The sequence below is a fragment of the Boleophthalmus pectinirostris genome, unplaced genomic scaffold, assembly GCF_026225935.1.
Source record: "Boleophthalmus pectinirostris isolate CB_2022bp ecotype Guang Dong unplaced genomic scaffold, ASM2622593v1 HiC_scaffold_8, whole genome shotgun sequence".
In the NCBI taxonomy this organism is placed as follows: Eukaryota; Metazoa; Chordata; class Actinopteri; order Gobiiformes; family Gobiidae; genus Boleophthalmus; species Boleophthalmus pectinirostris.
The window spans coordinates 37,607,611-37,628,612 of NW_026571515.1; the positions used below are offsets into that span (position 1 = coordinate 37,607,611).

The 21,002-nt window shown below is 38.7% G+C and overlaps 1 protein-coding gene and 1 long non-coding RNA gene across 2 annotated transcripts; one reads left to right on the plus strand and one right to left on the minus strand.

Moving 5' to 3' along the window:
- Nucleotides 1-1,519: 1,519 nt before the first annotated feature.
- LOC129412260 (uncharacterized) lies at nucleotides 1,520-3,475 on the minus strand. Its single transcript, XR_008633637.1, has 3 exons — nucleotides 3,405-3,475; nucleotides 3,062-3,196; nucleotides 1,520-1,561 (listed from the first exon to the last, which is right to left on the minus strand). It is a non-coding gene; the product is annotated as an uncharacterized LOC129412260 (long non-coding RNA).
- Nucleotides 3,476-12,297: 8,822 nt separating this feature from the next.
- LOC110154624 (3'-5' RNA helicase YTHDC2-like) lies at nucleotides 12,298-20,801 on the plus strand. Its single transcript, XM_055166135.1, has 27 exons — nucleotides 12,298-12,371; nucleotides 14,048-14,208; nucleotides 14,290-14,380; nucleotides 14,458-14,651; nucleotides 14,726-14,925; nucleotides 15,041-15,207; nucleotides 15,330-15,432; nucleotides 15,678-15,834; nucleotides 15,911-16,018; nucleotides 16,217-16,356; nucleotides 16,463-16,598; nucleotides 16,753-16,879; nucleotides 16,959-17,024; nucleotides 17,110-17,288; nucleotides 17,404-17,500; nucleotides 17,610-17,697; nucleotides 17,770-17,850; nucleotides 18,410-18,492; nucleotides 18,575-18,680; nucleotides 18,778-18,897; nucleotides 18,965-19,237; nucleotides 19,314-19,440; nucleotides 19,503-19,708; nucleotides 19,885-20,068; nucleotides 20,164-20,261; nucleotides 20,367-20,486; nucleotides 20,655-20,801. Exons 2-27 carry the CDS (start codon nucleotides 14,049-14,051, stop codon nucleotides 20,799-20,801), a joined length of 3,558 nt encoding a protein of 1,185 aa, XP_055022110.1. The 5' UTR covers nucleotides 12,298-12,371; nucleotide 14,048.
- Nucleotides 20,802-21,002: the final 201 nt, after the last annotated feature.

The window sequence follows — 21,002 nt, forward strand, 5'->3', positions numbered from 1 at the left end:
AGCAGCGCTGGGTTTCACAACAAAACACTGTGTCAATTATGGTTTATTTAAATTTCCTTACTAAGCATTTTAAGAATTTGCAGAAAGAGTTTTTTTTCTGCATATTTTGTTGCCATGCATTTGAGGCAATGACTTTATCAAGTTATTGGTAAAGTTTTTGTGCCAAAGTGACGACGTGACAAGACTGAAAATAAGTGATTAAAAATGTTTCAAACATGCATGAATCACTCGAAATACAACTCTGAGAGTGCACATGAGAAGAAACAACTATAACATGGTTAAAAGCTCTAAAAAGTCAATTTTGTTGAATAGATCTTCTTGAAAGATTTTATTTATTAATATACAAATGATTGACCTTAATTAACTTTAATAAAGCATGAATTAACAAACTTTATTAAGCAGGAATCAGGCTCAGTCACTTTTGAAAGCCAACATACACACCATTTCAGCCAAAAATAAACTATATAAAACATAAAAGTATGTTTTTCATTTTCTGTTGCACTGACACATGGAGAAAACAAGCGTCCTTTCTGTGAGTGCCTTTGCATCTCCACAAACCTGACTCCGTTTCCATGGACATATTGTTCTTTTGTCAATATTCTTCTTTCCTGAGCAGCAGCCAGACTCTTCTACATTCTGTTTGCCTCCAGAAGGATCTGGAATTGGACCATAGATCATTAAAGTCCTCTGTCCAAACTTGGGACGGTCCAACCGCAGCTGCTAATTTGTATAATGTGTCTCTCAGATGCGGAAGACATCTCCTCTTGAAAATGCTTGTACCATTCAGAATAAAATATATAAGGTAACTGATTTGACCTGAGATGAATTTGTGCAGAAATCTAAGCTGACCATGCTTCTCTCTTAGTGAGTAACCCACCAATCACAGGACACTGTTCCAGGCCCACGCGTCTTAGTTAAGTTATGTCAAAGTGTGTGGGTTTTCCTGATTGGTCAAAAATCTTCCTCAATATGGCAGACTTATCTCCATGGAAAATGTTACAAACTATGGTTTTAACTTTGTTTCTATGGAATCAGCAGTTGATGTTACATATTGCACCTTTATTAAAGAGTTAAGGTATTAATTAGTTATTAAACCCGAATCATTCTTAGTGAACCATTTGTTCAAGATGAATTGAGTCCTAGAGAAATTTGTGTTTTTTTTTAAAGGTACATTGTGTAACTTTTCTGGTGGAGGGTCCATCAAATTATGTTATTGCTTTATTTGGAATGTTTCACAGTATGGCATTAAACTTTTCTATATTCATGGAGACCAAACTAGACCAAGTTACAGGTCAGATCTGCGGAGAGGTGACCCCACTCACAATCAGAATGCATGCTTTTGAGCTATAAAACCACCTGTAATTGAGTAAAGGCAGAGCTGTTCAATGTCTGTGGAACATTCCAGGCAGAGCAGTGACATCTCCATAGAAACAAGCAGGTGACATACACCCAACCAAAAAGTGACATAGTGCACCTTTAAACCTAAAAGCATAGTTATTGTGAAGCATTACCTTTAGTCGTTAGAAGAATACTGGCTCCATTTTAGAGACAGGATTTTAATCTGAAAACAACCAAAACTGAATAATTTGCCACATGCATCTAAATTATAATAATACATATTTAGTTTTATGCAGAGTCCTTGCACATTGAATGAACCAGGAGAACAGAAATGTGTGGCTCCAAGTGAAATTACGGTAATAAATAGGGCATTATGTTGCTAATAAATTGGGATGGAATTTTCTCTTGCAAGACCCTCTGCTATGGGAATGAGCAGAATACATTATACTGAGGCTTGTTCAGACAGAGCAGAGGACTAAAGGGGGCAGTGGGGAGTTGGTCAAGGAACTAATTGGATGCAGCCGCAGAGGTGGGCCTGGGTAATTATACAGGAAATATGGGCACATCCAGTTCTCTAGTTCGGCTTAATGTGGAGCTATACACACAAGCATGCATCTAATGGACAAGAGAAACACGAGCAGTGGTGTTAATGTGACTTAAAAATATCAGGCCAAAGTTGTATTACAAAAGGAAAATCTATGCACTGATGATGAAACTGATCCGTAAATCCACTATTTTTTTCATATTTGTCCAACCACATTGAAGAATTTGCAGAGAACTTTAGGAATTTATCTACAGACCTTAAAAGGACCATTATTTTCTGATCCATGTTATAATGTAGTTTCCTCAAACCCTGCATATTTAAGCTGAGTTCTTCTCTCAAACTGAAAACACTCAGGAAGTGCTCCACTATGTCTTTAAACTCCTACACCTTCACTACAATAATTTGGATGATTTCAGACCTGGAATTGCCAATCTCTACTGAAGAGATAAAAAAAAGGTAAAAGGTCATTGTTAAGCTTTGGGAATGTAGACAGACTAGTAATAAGGGTTACTCAAACATGTGTAAATGATACAAAACACAACTACACGTCTGTTTCGAGGAGGTAACAGCTTAGCTATCCATTTTCTTCCGCTTATCCGAGACCAGGTCGCGGGGGCAGCAGTCTAAGCAGGGACTCCCAGACTTCCTTCCCCCCAGATATTTCCTCCAGCTCCTCCGGGTTGGACCCCATGGCGTTCCCAGGCCAGCCGAGAAACATAGTCCCTCCAGTGTGTCCTGGGTCTTCCCCGGGGCCTCCTTCTGGTGGGACATGCCCGGAACACCTCCAGAGGAATAACCGCGTATAATATGGCTTAAAGCTCTCAAGAGTCAATTTGCGTAATATGGGACCTTTAAAGAGGCATATTTTGCTAAATCAACTTTTTTTTAAAAACTTTCTACCATGTTATATCATTGTTCCCTTCATTCAAAAACCTGTCTGAAATTGTTTTCTGAATCATCCACCCACAAGTCTACATAATCAGGAAGCTCCCTGCAAAACATCCCCCATGCAGAAGAGTGACAGAGAGACAAACTAAACAAAACTGAAACTAATTCATCTTTTTAAGGTTGTTTTCAGTGAATGTAAGTTATTAAAGAAACAAAGAAAAACATGGTGATCTAAATATGTTTGGTAAAGCTTCATTCTGTTTTCAGTTATAAACTTTTGGTTTTTTTTACCTGCTTTACATTAGCTACTTCCTGTATTCTTCCTCAGAAGCATCACGTCTTGTGGCCGTTTTACTTCGTTTTCCCAGAGAGTAGGGCAGGAGTCTCCAACCTCACTCTCTCTCTCTCTCTCTCTCGGTCAGCCATCTTTACAAAAAGAAAATGCCAAAGAGCTATTATTTTTTGCAGGCACAGGAAATTGAGCATAAAGCCTAGTTAGATACCTATAAAACACAAACCTTTATCCATTCATTAGTGCACAAAGTTAGCCATCAAAATGATACATTTACAATGGTACTTCATCACATTTGAGTCATTCAGCACAATATGTAACACCCGGAGGATCCACAGGTACCTTTAATAAAAAAGCAAGCCAGTCTGTGTGTGGGTCTAGGCTGAACAAAACGTTAAGGTTGATTTATTTGGAACAGGTGAAGATGCCACTGCAGGGGTGAGGCTCCACCCTAAAGCTGGGGTGAAGGACACATGCTACAAGTGAAAAATAAACAAGATTAATACAAAGAAAACTGTTACCACAACTGAAAACACCCAATTACAAGTGCCATCACTTTCACCGATAACTATAAATAAGGTCACCCTCTAAAGTGAGCTCCCTCCACACCCAGCTACCTCCCGCCTACACCCACTGCAGAGCTATGACAGATTGACAATACTGTAACTCAAACTAAAAACTCAACAAAACAGCAACCAGCACTGAGCCTGTAAACACAGAGCAGATAATATAAAAATACATCAATCAAAATTAAACAATACGATCAAAGTTAAAAGCATACCTCCACAATCTGGACTGTAAAGAGCTTTACATTACAAATGAGTTTTTTTTTGTTTTTTTTTAATAACAAGATTAAAATATACAAACCAGAAATAACCCTGTGTTAGGCCTGCTCAGGAAGAGGAAGTGAGCTGCTTCACCTCTGACCTTTATGTGGCACAAGTGTCACATGATCAGCGAACTTGCCACATATATAATTCAGAAATCCTTTGGTGAGCTAGTAGCTACTAAGGCAGACCTGGGCATTGTACAGCTCCTGGCCACACGCAGCCTTTGGTTGACTCTGACCGGCCTGTTTGAGGTAATTTGGAACTACAAAATTAACATTAAGCCAAAGATGTTCATTTTGTCTTCTTATGTACTTAAACTTCTTGGGTTCCTCCTTTCACACATCTAGGACACCCTCCTCCAGAGAACATCGAGCGACTGGGGTCGGGGTCAGTCTGAACCACCTGCCAGGTCCATCAGGCCGATCACACCTACACGCCTAAGTAACAACACCTGACCACGCCTACAGGAAGAAATTAAACCTGACCACACCTACAGGAAGAAATAAAACCTGACCACGCCTACAGGAAGTAACAACAACTGATATACGAACCGACACCACCAACACCGCTGACAATTCTGAAGATGGCTTGCAGCTAGCAGCTGCAGCTTTACTGTATTGTCTTTAAAAAGAACCCAGGAAGTTTAAACAAAATTAAGATATTTTATAATTTTACCTCATTGCTTTTATTTTAGAGATGTTTTCTAAAATGACATTTTTTGTAAGGCAGCATCACTTTTTCATTGCTTAGTCATAACATAAACTCTTACCAGTTTGACCAGCTCATCAAAACAATGTTATTTACTGCATCTTATAAAGAAATACAGTTTGTATTATGCAGAATTGAGTTAAGCATTTAGGCCCTCCACAATATTTTCTGTTTCTCACGTGGCCCCATGGAAAAAAAATAATTGCCCATCCCTGTGTTAGGGGCTGGAGAGCTACTGGTCCCAAGCTACAAGTTGCAGTAGAGGAAGCTTATGCCCCCTACTGTCTGATACACAAAAGCCATAAAAGAAGAAGGAGAGCAGGGAAATCTGAAATCAGCCAAACCATCACTGCAAAAGACAAGAGCACATCATGGACTGGAACAACGCCAGGGTCATCTGTGCTGAAAGTAATATATTACCAGCGCTGGATCAGAGAGGCCATGGAGATCTGCATGAGCCCGTGGAAGTGTAATAGCCCCTCTTTAATGGTGAAATTTCAGTGTTTCACCACAAAGCACAAGAACAGACAGCAGAAGAATACAAATTCGCAGTAAAACAGATTCATAACTCGCCTATTCAAAAGCTACGCTATAACTGTCGAGATTCAGCTAATTACGCTATTCAGGAAAGTCGACTTAATTCTATTATCGGTAGTTCATTATAAAAGTCTTTCTCTGGCATTTTAAACAACGTGCACAATTGTAAGCCAAGGTTTTATTCGACCAGATGAAGAGGACACTACACAGAGAAAGGGCTTTAAATCTGAATTCTTGAACGAGTTGCTGAAATCATTGAAAGTTTGAAGTTGATCATGGAGTCCTGGAGATGAGAAAGAAGAACAGTCATTTCAAAATAAAGCATAGGGCACAGTCTATTAGAATTTCAGAGATCTGCCGTGTGATATTACAGAATTATCATATTTGTCATGTTACTGGTCAGAAATACATTAATGTAAAGCTGATATTAAGTACAGTATCAGTTATTTAGATTTTTTTTTTGAGTACACTGTAAACACTAATAGTATTCCTTACACGTTTCAGTTCAGTTTACATAAAGTTCATTTAAATGGGTTGCCAACCAAACATTATGAAGTACTATGTTGGAACAAAGAATAACCTTAACTCATTGATGCTACACACAAATGTAACACCTGGAATTTACAGGTAGCTTTAATAACAAAGCAAGCCAGTCAGTGTGTGGGTCTAACAGCCATACGGCAGCTTTTATTTACAAAAATATTAAAAGGTGCTTTTAACAGGTGAGGATACTACTGCAGGGGTGAGGCTCCACCCTAAAGCTGGGGTGAAGGAGACATGCTATAAAGTGAGAAAACAAACAAGATTAATACAAAGAAAACAGTTACCACAACTGAAAACACCCAATTACAAGTGCCACCATCACCAAGAACTATAAATAAAGTCACCCTCTATGTGAGGCCCTCCACACCCAGACACCTCCAGCCCACACCCACTGCAGAGCTTAATGAATTAACAATCAAAACTAAAACTCAAAAACGGCAACCAGCACTGAGCCTGTAACACAGTGCAGTTAATAAAATACATCAAACTAAAATTAAACAATAAGATAAAAGTTAAAAGCATACCTCTAATCTACACTGTTAAAACCCTTAAAATTATATTTACAAAAGTTACAAATCTGTTTTCTAACAAGATTAAAATGTACAAACATTACATTTGTTTGGCTCACCAGAAATAGCCGTGTGTTAGGCCTGCTCAGGAAGAGGAAGTCACCTGGTTCCCCTCTGACCTTTGTAGTCCACATGATCAGCTACCTTGCCACACAAAGTTTAAGTATTACTGTATTGAGATTTGGGGTAATACATATAAAACTAATACAAATCCAATCTTTATCTTGACCTGTGCCCAGACTTGTGCACGCTCATATTATTGTGATGCATCACTTTGTCCCTTTTTAAATATATCTAAAATGTATATTTACACAGTTGTACCACGTGACGATGTCTTCATGTGACTTGAATATTTAAATACCTTCAACACACACCTGTGAATTTTACGTTCCCTGATGAAGATATAAGTCGAAACGCGCTGGATGTGTGACATGAAATAAAATCATAGCAAAGTATATTGGAGTGCCACGGATCTCCTTTTTTCATACATTATGGAGTACTATGACGGAACAAAGAATAACCTTAACTCATTGATGTTAAGTATTACTATATTGAAATTTGGGGCAATTTATATAAGACTAATACAAATCCAAACTTTACCTTGCAAAAAATGGCAATAAGAGCTTCACATCATCAACTTATAATGACCCAACTGACACTGAAATTTTGCGATTTAGTCGACCTTTACACTTTATTCAATTCAATTCAAGTTTATTTATATAGCGCCTGGACCTGGACCTGGTTTAGACCTGGTTTAGTCCTGGTTTAGTCCTGGTTTAGTTCTGGTTTAGTCCTGGTTTAGACCTGGTTTAGACCTGGTTTAGACTTGGTTTAGACCTGGTTTGGACCTGGTTTAGACCTGGTTTTAGTCCTGGTTTAATCCTGGTTTAGTCCTGGTTTAGACCTGGTTTAGACCTGGTTTAGACCTGGTTTAGACCTGGTTTGGACCTGAGTTTAGACCTGGTTTTGTGTCCGGCAATGAGTGGAATTACCAAAAAAAAAAAAAAAAAAAGGGGAATAGCCCAAAATGGAAAACTGAAAAATCCTGCAGTGTAATCCATTTATTTCAACCAAGTAACTTTAATCCAATTACCACTCACTGAAACAGTAACTGTAACGAATACAGTTACTCATAATTTGTACTCTGATTACGTAACTCCGGTACATGTAATCTGTTACTCCGCAACACTGAGAAGAGCACATAGACTACTATACACCCATGGATTTGGTGGGATTACACAGATATAAGACCACATGGGAACAGAAAAGAAAGTACTATAATTTAATGCTGTAAATCACATTCTATTGTCTAAAAAATTGTGTTTTGTTTTTTTATTATCATTGTAGTATCTGTATTGAGTATCGAAATCAAGTTTAAATGTTATCATGACAGGATAATTGTAATCTTCTTTGCCCCATTTCCCCCACAGCACCAAAACTTTAACCTCCTCCATTGATCCATTCCTAACCTAACATTACCTCGTCTTCTCAAACACTAGAATTGAGAAAGTGTTTTTTATTTCGTATCCTGTAGCAGATCCTGTGATAGCTGCAAAAGCCCACATGTTTTGACAACAGCAGGCGAGTGGAGCTCTTAAGTGAATCAGATGTTCCAGTTGCCAGGTATCGACTGCAGTGTGGACTTTAATAGGAGATTTAATAGGAGCGGACGGGCAAACCACTTACATTTTTCACAATGTCATTTCTCCACAGGATTAAAGTTCGCACGTCTGACAAAGCTATAATTTTGATAGAGAATGTGATGTGGTACCAGGTCCACGAGGGTTTGTGTGAATCATTGGGGGTTAGCTCTGTTACCACTCACTGTCTGAAAGCATTTCTACAGACACACACTGGCAGAGAGAAATATGTAATAATGATAATAAAGCATTCCATTTATGTAGTGCTTCTTTTGTGAATGAGTATTCTGCACATCAAGTCCAAATCTGGATTAGGGTACACCAGCACCTCACAGGTTTGACCCCAGTGGCATTAGATCAAATGCAGAGAACCTTATATCGATGTGAAGATACAGACTTTTATCTCCACGCACACCTCCTGTTCCCTGGTCAGCACAGAGACATAGTCCCTCCAGTGTGTCCTGAGTCTTCTTTGCGGCCTCCTTCTGGTGGGACATGAACACATCCCCAGGGAGGCATCCAAAACAGACAAGCCTCAGCTGCTCCTCTCCATGTGGAGGAGCAGCAGCACTATTCTGAGCTCCTCCTGTGTGACCAAACTCCTCACCCTTTCTCTAAGGTAGTGCCTGGCCACCCTACAGAGGAAACTCATTTTGACTGCTTAAAAGTACCAGCTGTGTTGTGTGTTGTGTGTTGTGTGTGTGTGTTGTGTGTTGTGTGTGTGTGTGTGTGTGTGTGTGTGTGTGTGTGTGTGTGTGTGTGTGTGTTTGTGTGGCGTCCAGCCCAGAGGAGAACAAAGATTGTATCTGCTCACCACAGTGAGATCTCTGTGCTGTGTCCAATGTAATTACACAACTGGGCAGAACACCAGTCTGATTCCACCTGCAGAAACGAGACGACTTCACTCTGGCACTGGGGAAGTAAACATCCACTTGAATTACTGGAATGCTGAAAAATAAATGGTTTTTGGCAAGGTAGAAATTCAGTCTGGAAAAGAATCTAAGTCCAGGAGTTATGCATGAGAACAGGCCAAGATCTAACAATGAAACAGAATCTTAGGTTGAGTTTGTGCAGCATATTACAATTAAACCACAAGCAAACCAAGACAAGTATACATCAGGCCTAAACCAGGTCAAACCAGGACTAAACCAAGAAACTCAGTAAAAGTAAAAAGTATTTACATTAAAATGTACTTAAGTAATGTACAAATACCTAAAATGTATACTTAAGTACAGTACTTGTGGGAGGACAGATGCTAACTGTTGAAAAGCTAATCTCATAATGTATTCTGCATCCCCCCCTTTTTTTTTTTTTTAGCAATTATTAATGAACTTTCCTTTATTTGCCACTTCGTTCTACCATTGTATAATCATGTAATACTCACAGAAATGCATATGAGGCCCACAGTGAAGTTCTGTTTTGTTTTGTACAGCCTGACTTATGTAAAACACTGGAGCCACTGATTAAGATGTAAAATTAATGAAGCTGAAGTTGTGTCATCTCATTTTTATGGAGCGAGTTTTGTCAAAAAAAAAAAAAAAAAATTAAAAATTATATATATATATATATATATATATATATACATACACACACACACACACACACACACACACACACACACACACACACACACATATATATATATATATATATATATATATATATATATATATATATATATATATATATATATATATATATATATATATATATATATATATATATATATATGTATATATATGTATATATATATATATAGCCATCACTTCATATAAGCCTGTTAGCTGGTCAGAATCACGGCTTTTATAAACACATTCATTGAGTCCTACATATATTAATGTTGTGAATAAATGTGTGTGAAATATGTGAATAAATAATCAATCAAATTGAAGTATAATTAGCTTATATACCAGGGCTAAATGTTCCTATGTTGCATTGCTAAACTTTGGCAACATCTTTTTTCCTGCCACATTCTAGGTGACTTCAAGCCAACTGTAAGGTTTTGTCATAACCAAGTCACTGGAATACAAAATAATAATTATTTGTTGTGAATAATTATTTGGCTATGATCCTGTTTGTCATAGTATGAATCACCCAGAATGTAACTGTCTATTACATATAAAAATTGGATGACATGGTAAAGTTTTGATCGGTTCAATTTATTTTTCAGAATCTACAGTCCCAGAGGTTGACTGTGATGACCTCAAACAGAAGCACAACCAACTTCAGATAGAGTGTGACAGTGCATCACGTGTGGACATCAACAAACCAAAAGCAGAGAATGAACAATTAAAAGAAATGGTCAGGGGTACACAGTTCTCCTTGGCCACTCTCTCAAGTGTAAAGCAGCACATGTCCTGTTCTTCACAGGTCTGACCAGTGTCCTCTTTTATTGGGTCCTGGTGGTAGATAAAGACAGTGCAGAAGCTGGGCATGGCTCTCTGACCCTGGAGGACCATCTATTGGTCATCCTCATGAAACTACGGTTAGAGCTCTCCAACAAGGGTATAGCTTGCAGGTTTAAAGGGACAGTCCGAAATTTTGGACATAGGACCTCATTTCCTAGTTAGCGAGAGTGTTGGAGACATCCAGTCCTTGTATTTGCAGATGTTGCTGGTGCTAGGCTAGTGCATGTCAATGGCCATAGTTATCCTGCCACTAAATACAGTCTTACCCACTCCACAGGGCTCCTGTTCTTTTTCGCGTACACTTTAAGATCCTGGTGCTGACCTTTAGGGTCCTACATGGCCAGGCTCCTGCTTACATCACAGATCTAATAAAGTCGTACACCTCTGTCTCTAGCCTGCGGTCTACCAGCCAGCCTACTAATGGTCCCGCGGACAAGTTTTTAAACACGACATGACAGATCCTTTCAAGCCTTCTCCCCTAAACTCTGGAATGAACTGCCTCCTTACCTCTCTAGAAAGTGTAGATGCTTTTAAAAAGTAACTAAAAACATTTCGCTTTGAACAAGCGTTCCCGCCCCACAGGTTTAGAGCTGCTATGACTGATTTTATTTTATTATGAATGTATCTTCTGCTGTTTTTATCTTTTGTATGTGAAGCACTTTGTGACCTATGTCTGTGTTATATAAATAAACTTTACTTACTACTTACTTACAAACATGGACTGACAGAATGGCACTTGTGCATGCCAAAGACACACAGGCTCATTTTAATGCATAATGATATCCTAATGTTTAAATCTTTGTAGATTTTAATTGCTTGTTTGAATACAACCTGCATACAAACCAGCAATGTTTTCTTTTTATATATATGGCTCAGTTGAACTCCAGTGGTCACGAGTCCTCTTCCTGTGTTCGGAGCAGCTTCTGTCATCAAATGCTTGCCTCAACTTCACATTTGACAAAGAGGCAATCATGAAGACAACTTTTGCCATGCTTTTAAGACTGTTCCTGGATTTACCATGTTTAAATGAACACACATTGTTTAAGAATAATTTTCTGTAAAATAGACCTCCAGAATTGTAAACCTGGGCATGATCCTTGATCGATGTTTTTGTCTTTCATGTTCTGCACTGCATTCCTCACTTACTTGGATAATGAGATAGAATAAAGAGTACATTAGTTTTATATTATTATTTTACTCAAAATTATGTTTTTTTTTTGTTTTTTGTTTTTTTGCTTTTATTGGGGAAAATCTTTATGGTAGATGAACATGTGATGTGGTTTTATTCTACATGAACATTTCTAATGTTTAAAATGCTGCTCAGACCTACTAGCCATGTGCTTGTACACTTTTAAATTCAGATGTGTGCTTATCATTCATGCTCACAAAATGGTGCAAGTTGATTCTTTATTCACCAAAGGCTGTTTGCCTTTACTAAATAATGAATTCATTCATTATTGCCATATTATAATACAAAATCCATCCACCAAAGTTTCAGCCATTATCTTCATATTTGCCTACAGCTAGATTCCTTTTTCATTTGTTTTCTGATTATGTTGTACCAGAAAAGCTGCACTGTGTATAAAATAAGATTGCTTTTGTTAATGTTTAATAAATGTATCTTTTTTCTATGTCCTCTTGTCTTCTTTTAGTTTTACTACAGTAGTTGCCTTAAAATTGATGGACTTTAGCTCACCACAGATCTACATGAGAAAAAAGCTGTTTATGTTAATATTTGTTATTATTTTTTGTGACTTTTTCATATGTCACACATATCATGTTATTGTGAAGACGACAAAATAAAATTTCACTCTGGACCATGATGATTATTCTGTGTTATTGGTGGTTATTCTATCTAATGTCTCGTGTTAATAAAAATAATCGGTTTGTGATGTGTGAAAAATATTTCCATGGTCTTTAAGACTGCACTTCCGTAACAAAATAAAAGTGATATACTTTTATTTTGTAACGGAAGTGCAGTCTTCGTTGGCGGCAAACGAAACAGACCGGAGTCCAGAGTCAGGGCGCGTCTTTGATGGAACAACAAATCTACAAAGACTAAAACAACAATAAGGTCTCTTTCTCTCCACACATATACTTAAGCAGTGTTTGTACCTTGCCAAATCTATCTAACCGATATGTTGGCCATGTCTAGGTCAATAAATTTTGCCTAGCTAACACAGTAGACATGATGGATTATAGCTTCTAGCTTTCGTTAACAAAATGAGAATAGTGAAAGCGACGAACCCAGTCCGGTGACAAGTACTCTATTAAAATACTGTTATTCAGTTTACATATTTTTGAGTTGTGTGGTTAGGAAATGTACTAAAATGAGTGCGTAAACATAGGGTGACCATATTTCCGTTTGTGAAAACCCGGACACCTTTTTTGGGGGGGGACATCTATGAACGCGTATTGTGTATTACAAGCGGGTAGTAATTACACACGGGTGGGTCAGGACTAAACCAGGTCTAAACCAGGACTAATCTTGGACTTAAGAGAGAAAACGCCGAGCAGTTTGTCCACAAAGCGCGATCAGGCAATTCCCGCGTTTAACGCAATTCCCGCGTTTAACTCCGTGAGGCGCGGAGCTGAGCCGGTCCTTTCTCCTGTGGTCACCTTCGAGCCCGTTCTGACGGTGAGTCCTGTTTCAGTTCTGGTTCAGTTCTGGTTTAGTCCTGTTTTAGTCCTAGTTCAGTCGTGGATTAGTCCTCCTCTTCAGTCCTGGGATCAGTCCTGGGTTAGTCCTGGTTTAGTCTTGGTTCAGTCTGTGGTGTAGGCAGCGCAAAAGTTTGATATAATCTCGGGTTAACGGGCAGGTGTGGTCCTGTACTGCGGTGTTGTACTGGGGGTCTCCAAAAATGGACCCGTGCAGGACTCTGCGCTGTCGGCTCCATTACGGAATAAATGAATCTTCAGTTCGTTACATAAAGAAGGAGGAAAATAACACAAGGACGACAGCAGCAACAAGTTTCAAGAAGGAAGTAAAAAGGGTTGCACCTGTCCTGTCTGAGAAAAGTGTATAAAGTTTGTGCTGAGGGGTTTTACAGCCTTAACACAGATAGAATAATTGTAAAGTATAAAGTTGACTACTCCGTGGATTTCACCTATCGTGGGTTATTTTAAGAGCGTAACCCCCACGATAAACGAGGGAACACTGTACTCTCACCTCACAACCTGTGCACATGGTCTCCCACTTGTCCCAACCGGGACGGAAAACGGACAATTTCTTGTACAAGTCATTGTTAAATGCGCATTTGTGCTTCGGTACGTTGCAGACTGACCAACTGTTTGTGTCTCGCTCCTTCTGAGTCACAGACGCTAAGAGAGACGCTCAGTTTAATGCCCCCAATGAACGGTACTGAAAACCCAGTCATTTCACTCATGTATGGTCACTTTATTTATGCTGGGCATTTTATTTATGTCACTATTGTTGTGGTGAAAAGACTGAAAAGTGTTTGTCTTTCGGACGCATGCGCACTCAACTTTATGTTGTAGTATTTGGGATACTGCGTGTACATGCCACAGTATCCCAGTTACTATCAGAATATACCAGCTAGTATCCCGGTTTCTCATGACCGGGATACTGGCTTTTTCGGGATACTGAAACTGGGATACTACATATACATGCACCATGAAGAAAACGGGATACTCAAAAAACCCGATGATAACCGGGATACTGATGTGCATGTAAATGTACTCATTTATAACGTGATAGAATTGTGTTAAATCATCTAATCATTTTCCCAGAATGTTCCATACTGGTGTGTCCTCCAAAACACCGGCGAAAGGCCAAAGCACACCAAAGAGGGGATGTGTGTCCAGTAGACTCAAAGACACTGACCTCGATGAAGACGTGACACTAGCTGTGAACCTCGCTTTGGAGAGGTTTCGCTCCAGTGACCAGAAAGGTGTGAAATAAAGCTGTACATCATTGTCAATTATTGGAACTGTATTGAAAACAGTATATGATACTTTTTCTGAATAAACAGAGATGGAATTTCCCTCGGTATTTTCAAGTACAGAAAGGGCCTTCATTCGTCGCTTAGCCCAGTCTCTGGGGTACATCTCTAAAAGCATAGGGTAGGTTGAGAATATACTATTTTTATTGAAAGAGTGTGTACTCAAATTTAACTTGTTTTTGAAATGTTTAAATTCAGGAAAGGATTACATCGATATATTACTATCAGAAAAACTGATGGTTCAGAAAAACATCGAACAGTGCCTCTCACCCTTTCTCACAACACTTTGTGCTTGATTTCGAGCCTGCATCAGAGATTTCCCATCACCAGCAAAGAGCTCACAGACCTTCATTTAAGCAGTAACAGCAGTCTGAGGATGGCCATTGAAGCTGGTAGGTCATCAAATCCCTTCTGATTTGAATCCACAGTCAGTGCATTTTTTTACTATGTTTTGTTATTATTGTAGGTGGTTGTGACAAAAATAGAGCAAGTGGATGTTTAAACAATGGCATTCCTATGGTGCCCAGAAAAAGAAATCGCACAGATATTGACAATTTCAGGTGCTCTCTGCCAGTGTACCAAAAACGAGAGGAGATTGTGCAGCTTAACACAGAAAACCGTGTCATTCTGGTAGTGGGAGAGACCGGCTCTGGTAAAACTACACAGGTAAACCCAGTGTTACTGAATACCACATTTTTGCCAATATTTTGCTTTGTTTGAATCAAAGTGTGCCACCAGTCCTGTTAACACAAAGCCAATTTAATGCTATGTTTTCATCCAGATTCCCCAGTTCCTTCTTGATGACTGCACTAGAAGGGGAGAGCCCTGCAGGATCTTTTGCAAACAACCCAGACGCCTGGCCGCCATCGCTGTGGCCGAGAGGGTAGCAGCAGAAAGAGGAGAGAGTGTGGGGCAAACTGTTGGTTATTACATCAGACTTGAGAGCAGGTAAATGCAAATGAAGCTATTGAAAGTCATGTATCATTGTTTAGCGATTTCTAGGAGTTCCAGTTTTTGACCTCTCCTTTTTATTAGGCAAAATAAATATAAAAAAGACAATCTGATTTTAGGGTTTCTCCCAAGACACTTTTGACTTTCTGTACAAGTGGAGTGTTTCTCAGGACTTTGATGGCTGGAGATGCCAGTTTGACATCAGTCACACATGTGATAGTGGTGAGTAGAGTTGTCATAATTTCAAACTTGAATTTTGATGTCTCAATATAGAGTTTGATACAATAACGATCACAGAAAAGATATATAGCATAATTGCAACACAAGATAATAGCAGGTATTATTGTAGTATGCAATTATTAATATGGTTACTAATTATTTGATTTGATACAATGATTAGTATGATCACCCTACTGGTAAGCACTAGCTAGTTTAATGGCCAAAAGGTAAACTGCTGCTCTTTACAGGATGAAGTGCATGAACGTGATGGTCTGACAGATCTCCTGTTGACAAAGATGCGAGACATGCTTCAGAAGGTTCCCACTCTAAAACTGATCCTCATCAGTGCTGCTCTGGATATAGACCTGTTTCTTCAGTACTTTGGGTCCTGCCCTGTCCTCCACAGTGAGCACTGTTATATTTCTATAATTCATAACAGGGTATTGATATGGTAGTAATCAGATCTGCTTTTTTATTCTAGTCAAAGGAAGGCAGTTCGAAGTGAAGGAACTTTTTTTGGAAGATATTCTGAAGATGACTGGTTACAAAGTTAAAGACATGAAGAAGTACAAGGAGGAAAAAGAGAAAAGTAATACATATTTGTTCCATATTATATTATCTCTATAGCTGTGTATTTATGGAATTATTTTCTACCATATTTGGGATTCAGTCTGATGTACTGGCAAATGGTTGGAAGAGGACTTAGCACTGCTATAAGCAACATGATGCTAACAGAATTCAGCAATAGTAACCACTAGTCTCACAACCCATGTTTGATCTTTTACAGAAGAAATTAAAGAGAAGGTTTTGACAGAGTGGTGTAAAGTTGTGCAGAGCAGTTCTGTTGAGGCTCTGAATGTAGCTGTGTCTGAGTTAGTACTAAGCCGTAGTCACCCAAACAAAGAAGGCAGCACCCTGTGGAAATCAGTAAGTTGGACACATTGTAGCAGAGACTAATCAAAGTGCAGTATTTCAAATTTACTGTATTATTATAATATATTTGTTGTCAATTTTTTTTGTATGTTTTATACAGGAAGAGAATGGCATAGATGTCCTTGAGCCAAGGCTGATGACTGAGATGGACATGTGCATTTCCAACATCTTTCTTGGTGAAAATCAAGATGCTTTTACCCAAATTTTTTATCTAATTCTCTATGAGAATGTAAATGGTACGTCTAAGCTTGCATATTATATTATATTATGTTATGTTATGTTATGATATATTATATTATGTTTATATTTAAAATTAGTATATTTATGTTATTATTTTTATTACTTATTTATTTTTATTTACAGTTTCAACCTGATTATTTCCAAATTTAGTCGATTATACCCACAGTGAGACCGGTGTTACCACTCTAATGGTGGCAGCTGGTCGAGGATGTATTGAGCAGATGGAACAACTCTTGAGCATGGGGGCTGATATGAACATAAAGGCATCCAATGGTTGGTAAGTAATTTTTTTTTTTATGGTCATGAGATACACAACTTGTCACATTGGAATGCCAACCTTTTTTATCTGTGTTCAGGTCTGCATTGGACTTTGCCGTGCACTTTAACCAGATGGATGCAGTGAATCTACTCCAGTCATCAATGTAAGATTTCTCTTTCTGTTGCATTCAATTATTCACAGTACATTAGAATCAGTTAATCAGTTCATTGTTACACTTGTTATTCCAGCCCTCTTGGAAGAGTAAATCAGACAGATGAAACTGCTCTACTGCAGTGTGCTAGTGGAGAGCTGAGCCTAGAGGACCAGGAGCTGCTCGAGCTGTATCACCACAGCTTTGACGATGAGTATGTAGATCTGGACCTCATTCTGACCCTTCTGCATCACATCTGTACCACCACCGCTGAAGGTAAGATAATGATGACCTTTCTTTTCTCAGACTGTGTACAATGTAAGTTAATTTTTTCCACTACAAAGATTTGGAGTAAATTGCTTTGTATTCATAATATTTTGTCATGTCGTAGGTGCTGTTCTTATTTTTCTCCCTGGATATGATGAGATTGTGGCACTCAGGGATCGCATTTACTTTGATGACAAAAGGTTTTCAACTCTCTCTGAAAGGTAACGTTTCATTAAAGTTTACAGCAGCTGTTTTTGTTATTCTATAAAGGGCAGCTCATTTCTTCATTGTATCTGCACATAACATAGCAATGTGTGTTTATAAATGCAGATATCAGGTGTTCACCCTACATTCAGATATGCAAAATTCTGATCAGAAAAAAGCCATGAAGACATCGCCACCTGGTGTTAGAAAAATTGTGAGCTGTTTGTTTGCAAGTATTGATTAGAGCTATGCTTTGAACCGTGACAAGTGACAACCCTTTTTCTAGATCCTCTCAACAAACATCGCAGAAACAAGCATCACTATCAATGATGTTGTCTTTGTCATTGACTCTGGAAAAGTCAAGGAGGTAAGGGAAAAATACTTGATAATGAGATGTAGGTAGTTACATTTACTCAGTTACATTTACTTGAGTAACTTTCTAAATGAATTTTGCTTTTCTAGCTGCAGTACTCTTACTTAAGTAAAGGTTTTAGTTTCTCTTCCCACTGCAAGTAAGTTTACTAGTGACAAAAGCTTTATTGAGACAATATTAAAATGGAATATTTCTGTTTCTTTTACTGCTCCTTATAATGTAGCTTTTCAAATTTTTGTGTAGATTATCTGGAAATACCAGACATTGAGTATTATTTAGAGTTTTTCCTTCTAATTATATTAACTTCCAAGATCTACATCAGATGCTACATCCCAACTGTTTAAGTTACTTTTGCTTGAGTGGTAGTTTTCCCAAATACTTTTTTACTCTTACCTGAATCATTTCTTGGACCACTACTTTGTACTTGAGTATTATTTGAAGTAATGGTACTCTTACTTGCATATAATATTTGACTACTTCAGTTACCTCTGTTCATAATTAATGATGTTTCATTTGGTTGTTAAATTGAATTGAGAATTATTTCTTGCTGTAGAAATCCTATGATTCTCTGAGTCATGTATCAATGCTGAAGACTGTTTGGGTCTCAAAAGCGAGTGCACTTCAACGAAAAGGAAGGTAAATACATGCACATATTACTTATCTCACTATAAATAAATTATAAAAAATGTGCTTTATTCATAAATTGACATGTCAACAGAGCTGGACGCTGTAGATCGGGAATCTGCTTTCATCTGTTCAGCCGAGTCCGTTTCAACACCATGCAGGAGTTTCAGGTCCCCCAGCTGTTACAGATGCCTCTACAGGTGCTCCAGTGCAGGAATGCACTTAAACCTGACCAGTAGATGACTACAGCATACATTTTAAAAACTACCTTTACAATTATGTAATCTGTGTTTAAAGAAGTTGTGTCTGCAGACCAAACTGCTATCTCCTGCCTCTTGCCCATTGGCCAAATTCTTGTCTAAAGCTCCACAGCCTCCACCAGCACATGCTATACAAAATGCTGTGCAGATCCTCAAGGTAACTTGTGTCCACATGATTCCAGCTGTACAACTTTTGTAATGCTGTTTCCTCCTCCTTTTCACAGGCCATAGATGCACTGGACCAACATGAAGATCTCACCGATTTGGGCTCCCATTTGGCCGATTTGCCCATAGAGCCACATCTGGGCAAAATGGTTCTCTGTGCTGTGGTGCTGAAGTGCCTGGACCCCATCCTCACCATCGCCTGCACCCTTGCCTATCGAGACCCTTTTATACTACCTGCCCAGGGCTCTCAAAGGAGAGCTGCTCTACTGTGTCGCAAAGGCTTTACCTCAGGCACCTTCAGTGACCACATGGCCCTGCTCCGAGCCTTTCAGGTTGATACTCAGCGGAAAAAAAGTATTTTTTGAAACGCTACAAAAATTACAATAGTTTTTTTGTTTTGTTTTTCAGGCTTGGCAAAAAGCTCGTAGTGAAGGCTGGGAACGATCCTTTTGTGAAAAGAACTTTCTTTCTCGGGCAACTCTGGATATGATACTGGAAATGAGAACACAGTTGCTGGGACAGCTGCGTGCCATTGGTAAGGGGCTATTCCTATACAGAAGATTCATACAACAGCAACACAATTTTTTTTTATTTTAGGTTTTGTTCGGGCACGAGGTGGTAATAACATTCGAGATGTAAATCTGAACTCTGAGAACTGGGCGGTGGTAAAGGCAGCACTAGTGGCTGGGATGTATCCAAACCTTGTCCATATTAACAGGGAAGCCTCTCTCATGTCTAGCAGCAAAGAGAAAAAGGTTCAGTTCCATGCAACGTCAATTTTAAGCCAGACCCAGTTAAAAGAGGTAAGACACTTTTAACCTTTTGAATATAATTTTGAATATATTCAGGTTTTTCAGTCAGTATGCAACCAAACATTGTATACAATAGTTAACTTTTTGCAAGGTCTGCACATTGATGTGTGAGGTCTGCTGCTCCTTTTTTAGTTAGTTTTAAAACAACTATTTATTATTATCTTCAGGGTCTCTCAACCAAGAAGGCACAGATGCTTCCAACAGACTGGCTCATATTCGATGAGATGAGAAGAGGCCGAAGAAGGGCCAGTGTTCGCTGTTGCTCTATGGTGACCCCTGTCACTATTGCTATTTTTTGTGGTTCTACAAAATTCTCAAGCTCTGCCCTGCATGAACCTGCCTCTTTAAAAGGTAATCTGGAAGACATAACAAACATAATGGTTAACATCTACATGAACTCAGCAACTGTGTAGAATGTCCTGATTCACTCATGGTTTGCCTTGTAGATGGTTCAGTTAATGTCACAAGTGACAGTGACAGTGACTCAGAGGAGCTGGCGGAGATGAAGGTTGATGACTGCCTTGTTTTTCAGTTGGACATAGAAGTAAAATCCACTTTCAGTTTTACTTTTTACATTTGTTGTAATCTATTTGTTATCTAGGTATTTTATTTGAGTTTATTTGTATTTTGATGTAATGTTTCTCCTCAGGCAGCAGGACTGGTATCTGAGCTCAGGCAGAAATGGCAAAATCTTTTCATGAAAAGGCTAAAATGTCCTTCAAAGTTCTGGACTCAACATGATGAGGCTGTCTTACGCACACTGGTTTCTGTATGTCTAGTACTCTTAACCTATTGTTCTGCTATAGATAATTGCCAATAACACAGAATACACTCTATTAACACCAGATAACTTTTTACTTCTTGTAACAGAACATTTACATTAAATAATGTTTTGAGTGAAAAGAGACAAATTACTATGATGATAAACCTCTGTCAGATGCTTTCAGAGGAGGAGCAGAGAGCAGGCTTACAGCAACCTAGAGGGATAGGCCAACGACCCTGGCCAATAACCTCTGAAGTGGATTACCAGCCAACCTTCAAAAGCTCCAAGAGCAGCCCTCAAAGCAGCACAGATGACCGGTAAGCACTTAATCATTATAGAGCACAGGGGTCAAACATAAGGCCCGGGGGCCAGATTCGGCCCTCCAAGACCTTTAATCTGGTCTTCAGCTGACTTTCTACAAAAATATTGTAATTATATTTTCTATTAAAATATTGTTAATTTTCTGTGGTGTTTATCACAGCAGCGTCTCCAGCGTCTCTGTACGTGGTCTTAAAGGACGAT

Bases quoted from the DNA above. Each gene is read 5' to 3' on its own strand.
- LOC110154624 (XM_055166135.1), top strand. From the start codon at position 14,049: ATGTTCCATACTGGTGTGTCCTCCAAAACACCGGCGAAAGGCCAAAGC. The intron at 16,357-16,462 runs GTAAGTTGGACA...TGTTTTATACAG, and splicing joins GCAGCACCCTGTGGAAATCA to GAAGAGAATGGCATAGATGT. The intron at 19,709-19,884 runs GTAAGACACTTT...TATTATCTTCAG, and splicing joins GCCAGACCCAGTTAAAAGAG to GGTCTCTCAACCAAGAAGGC.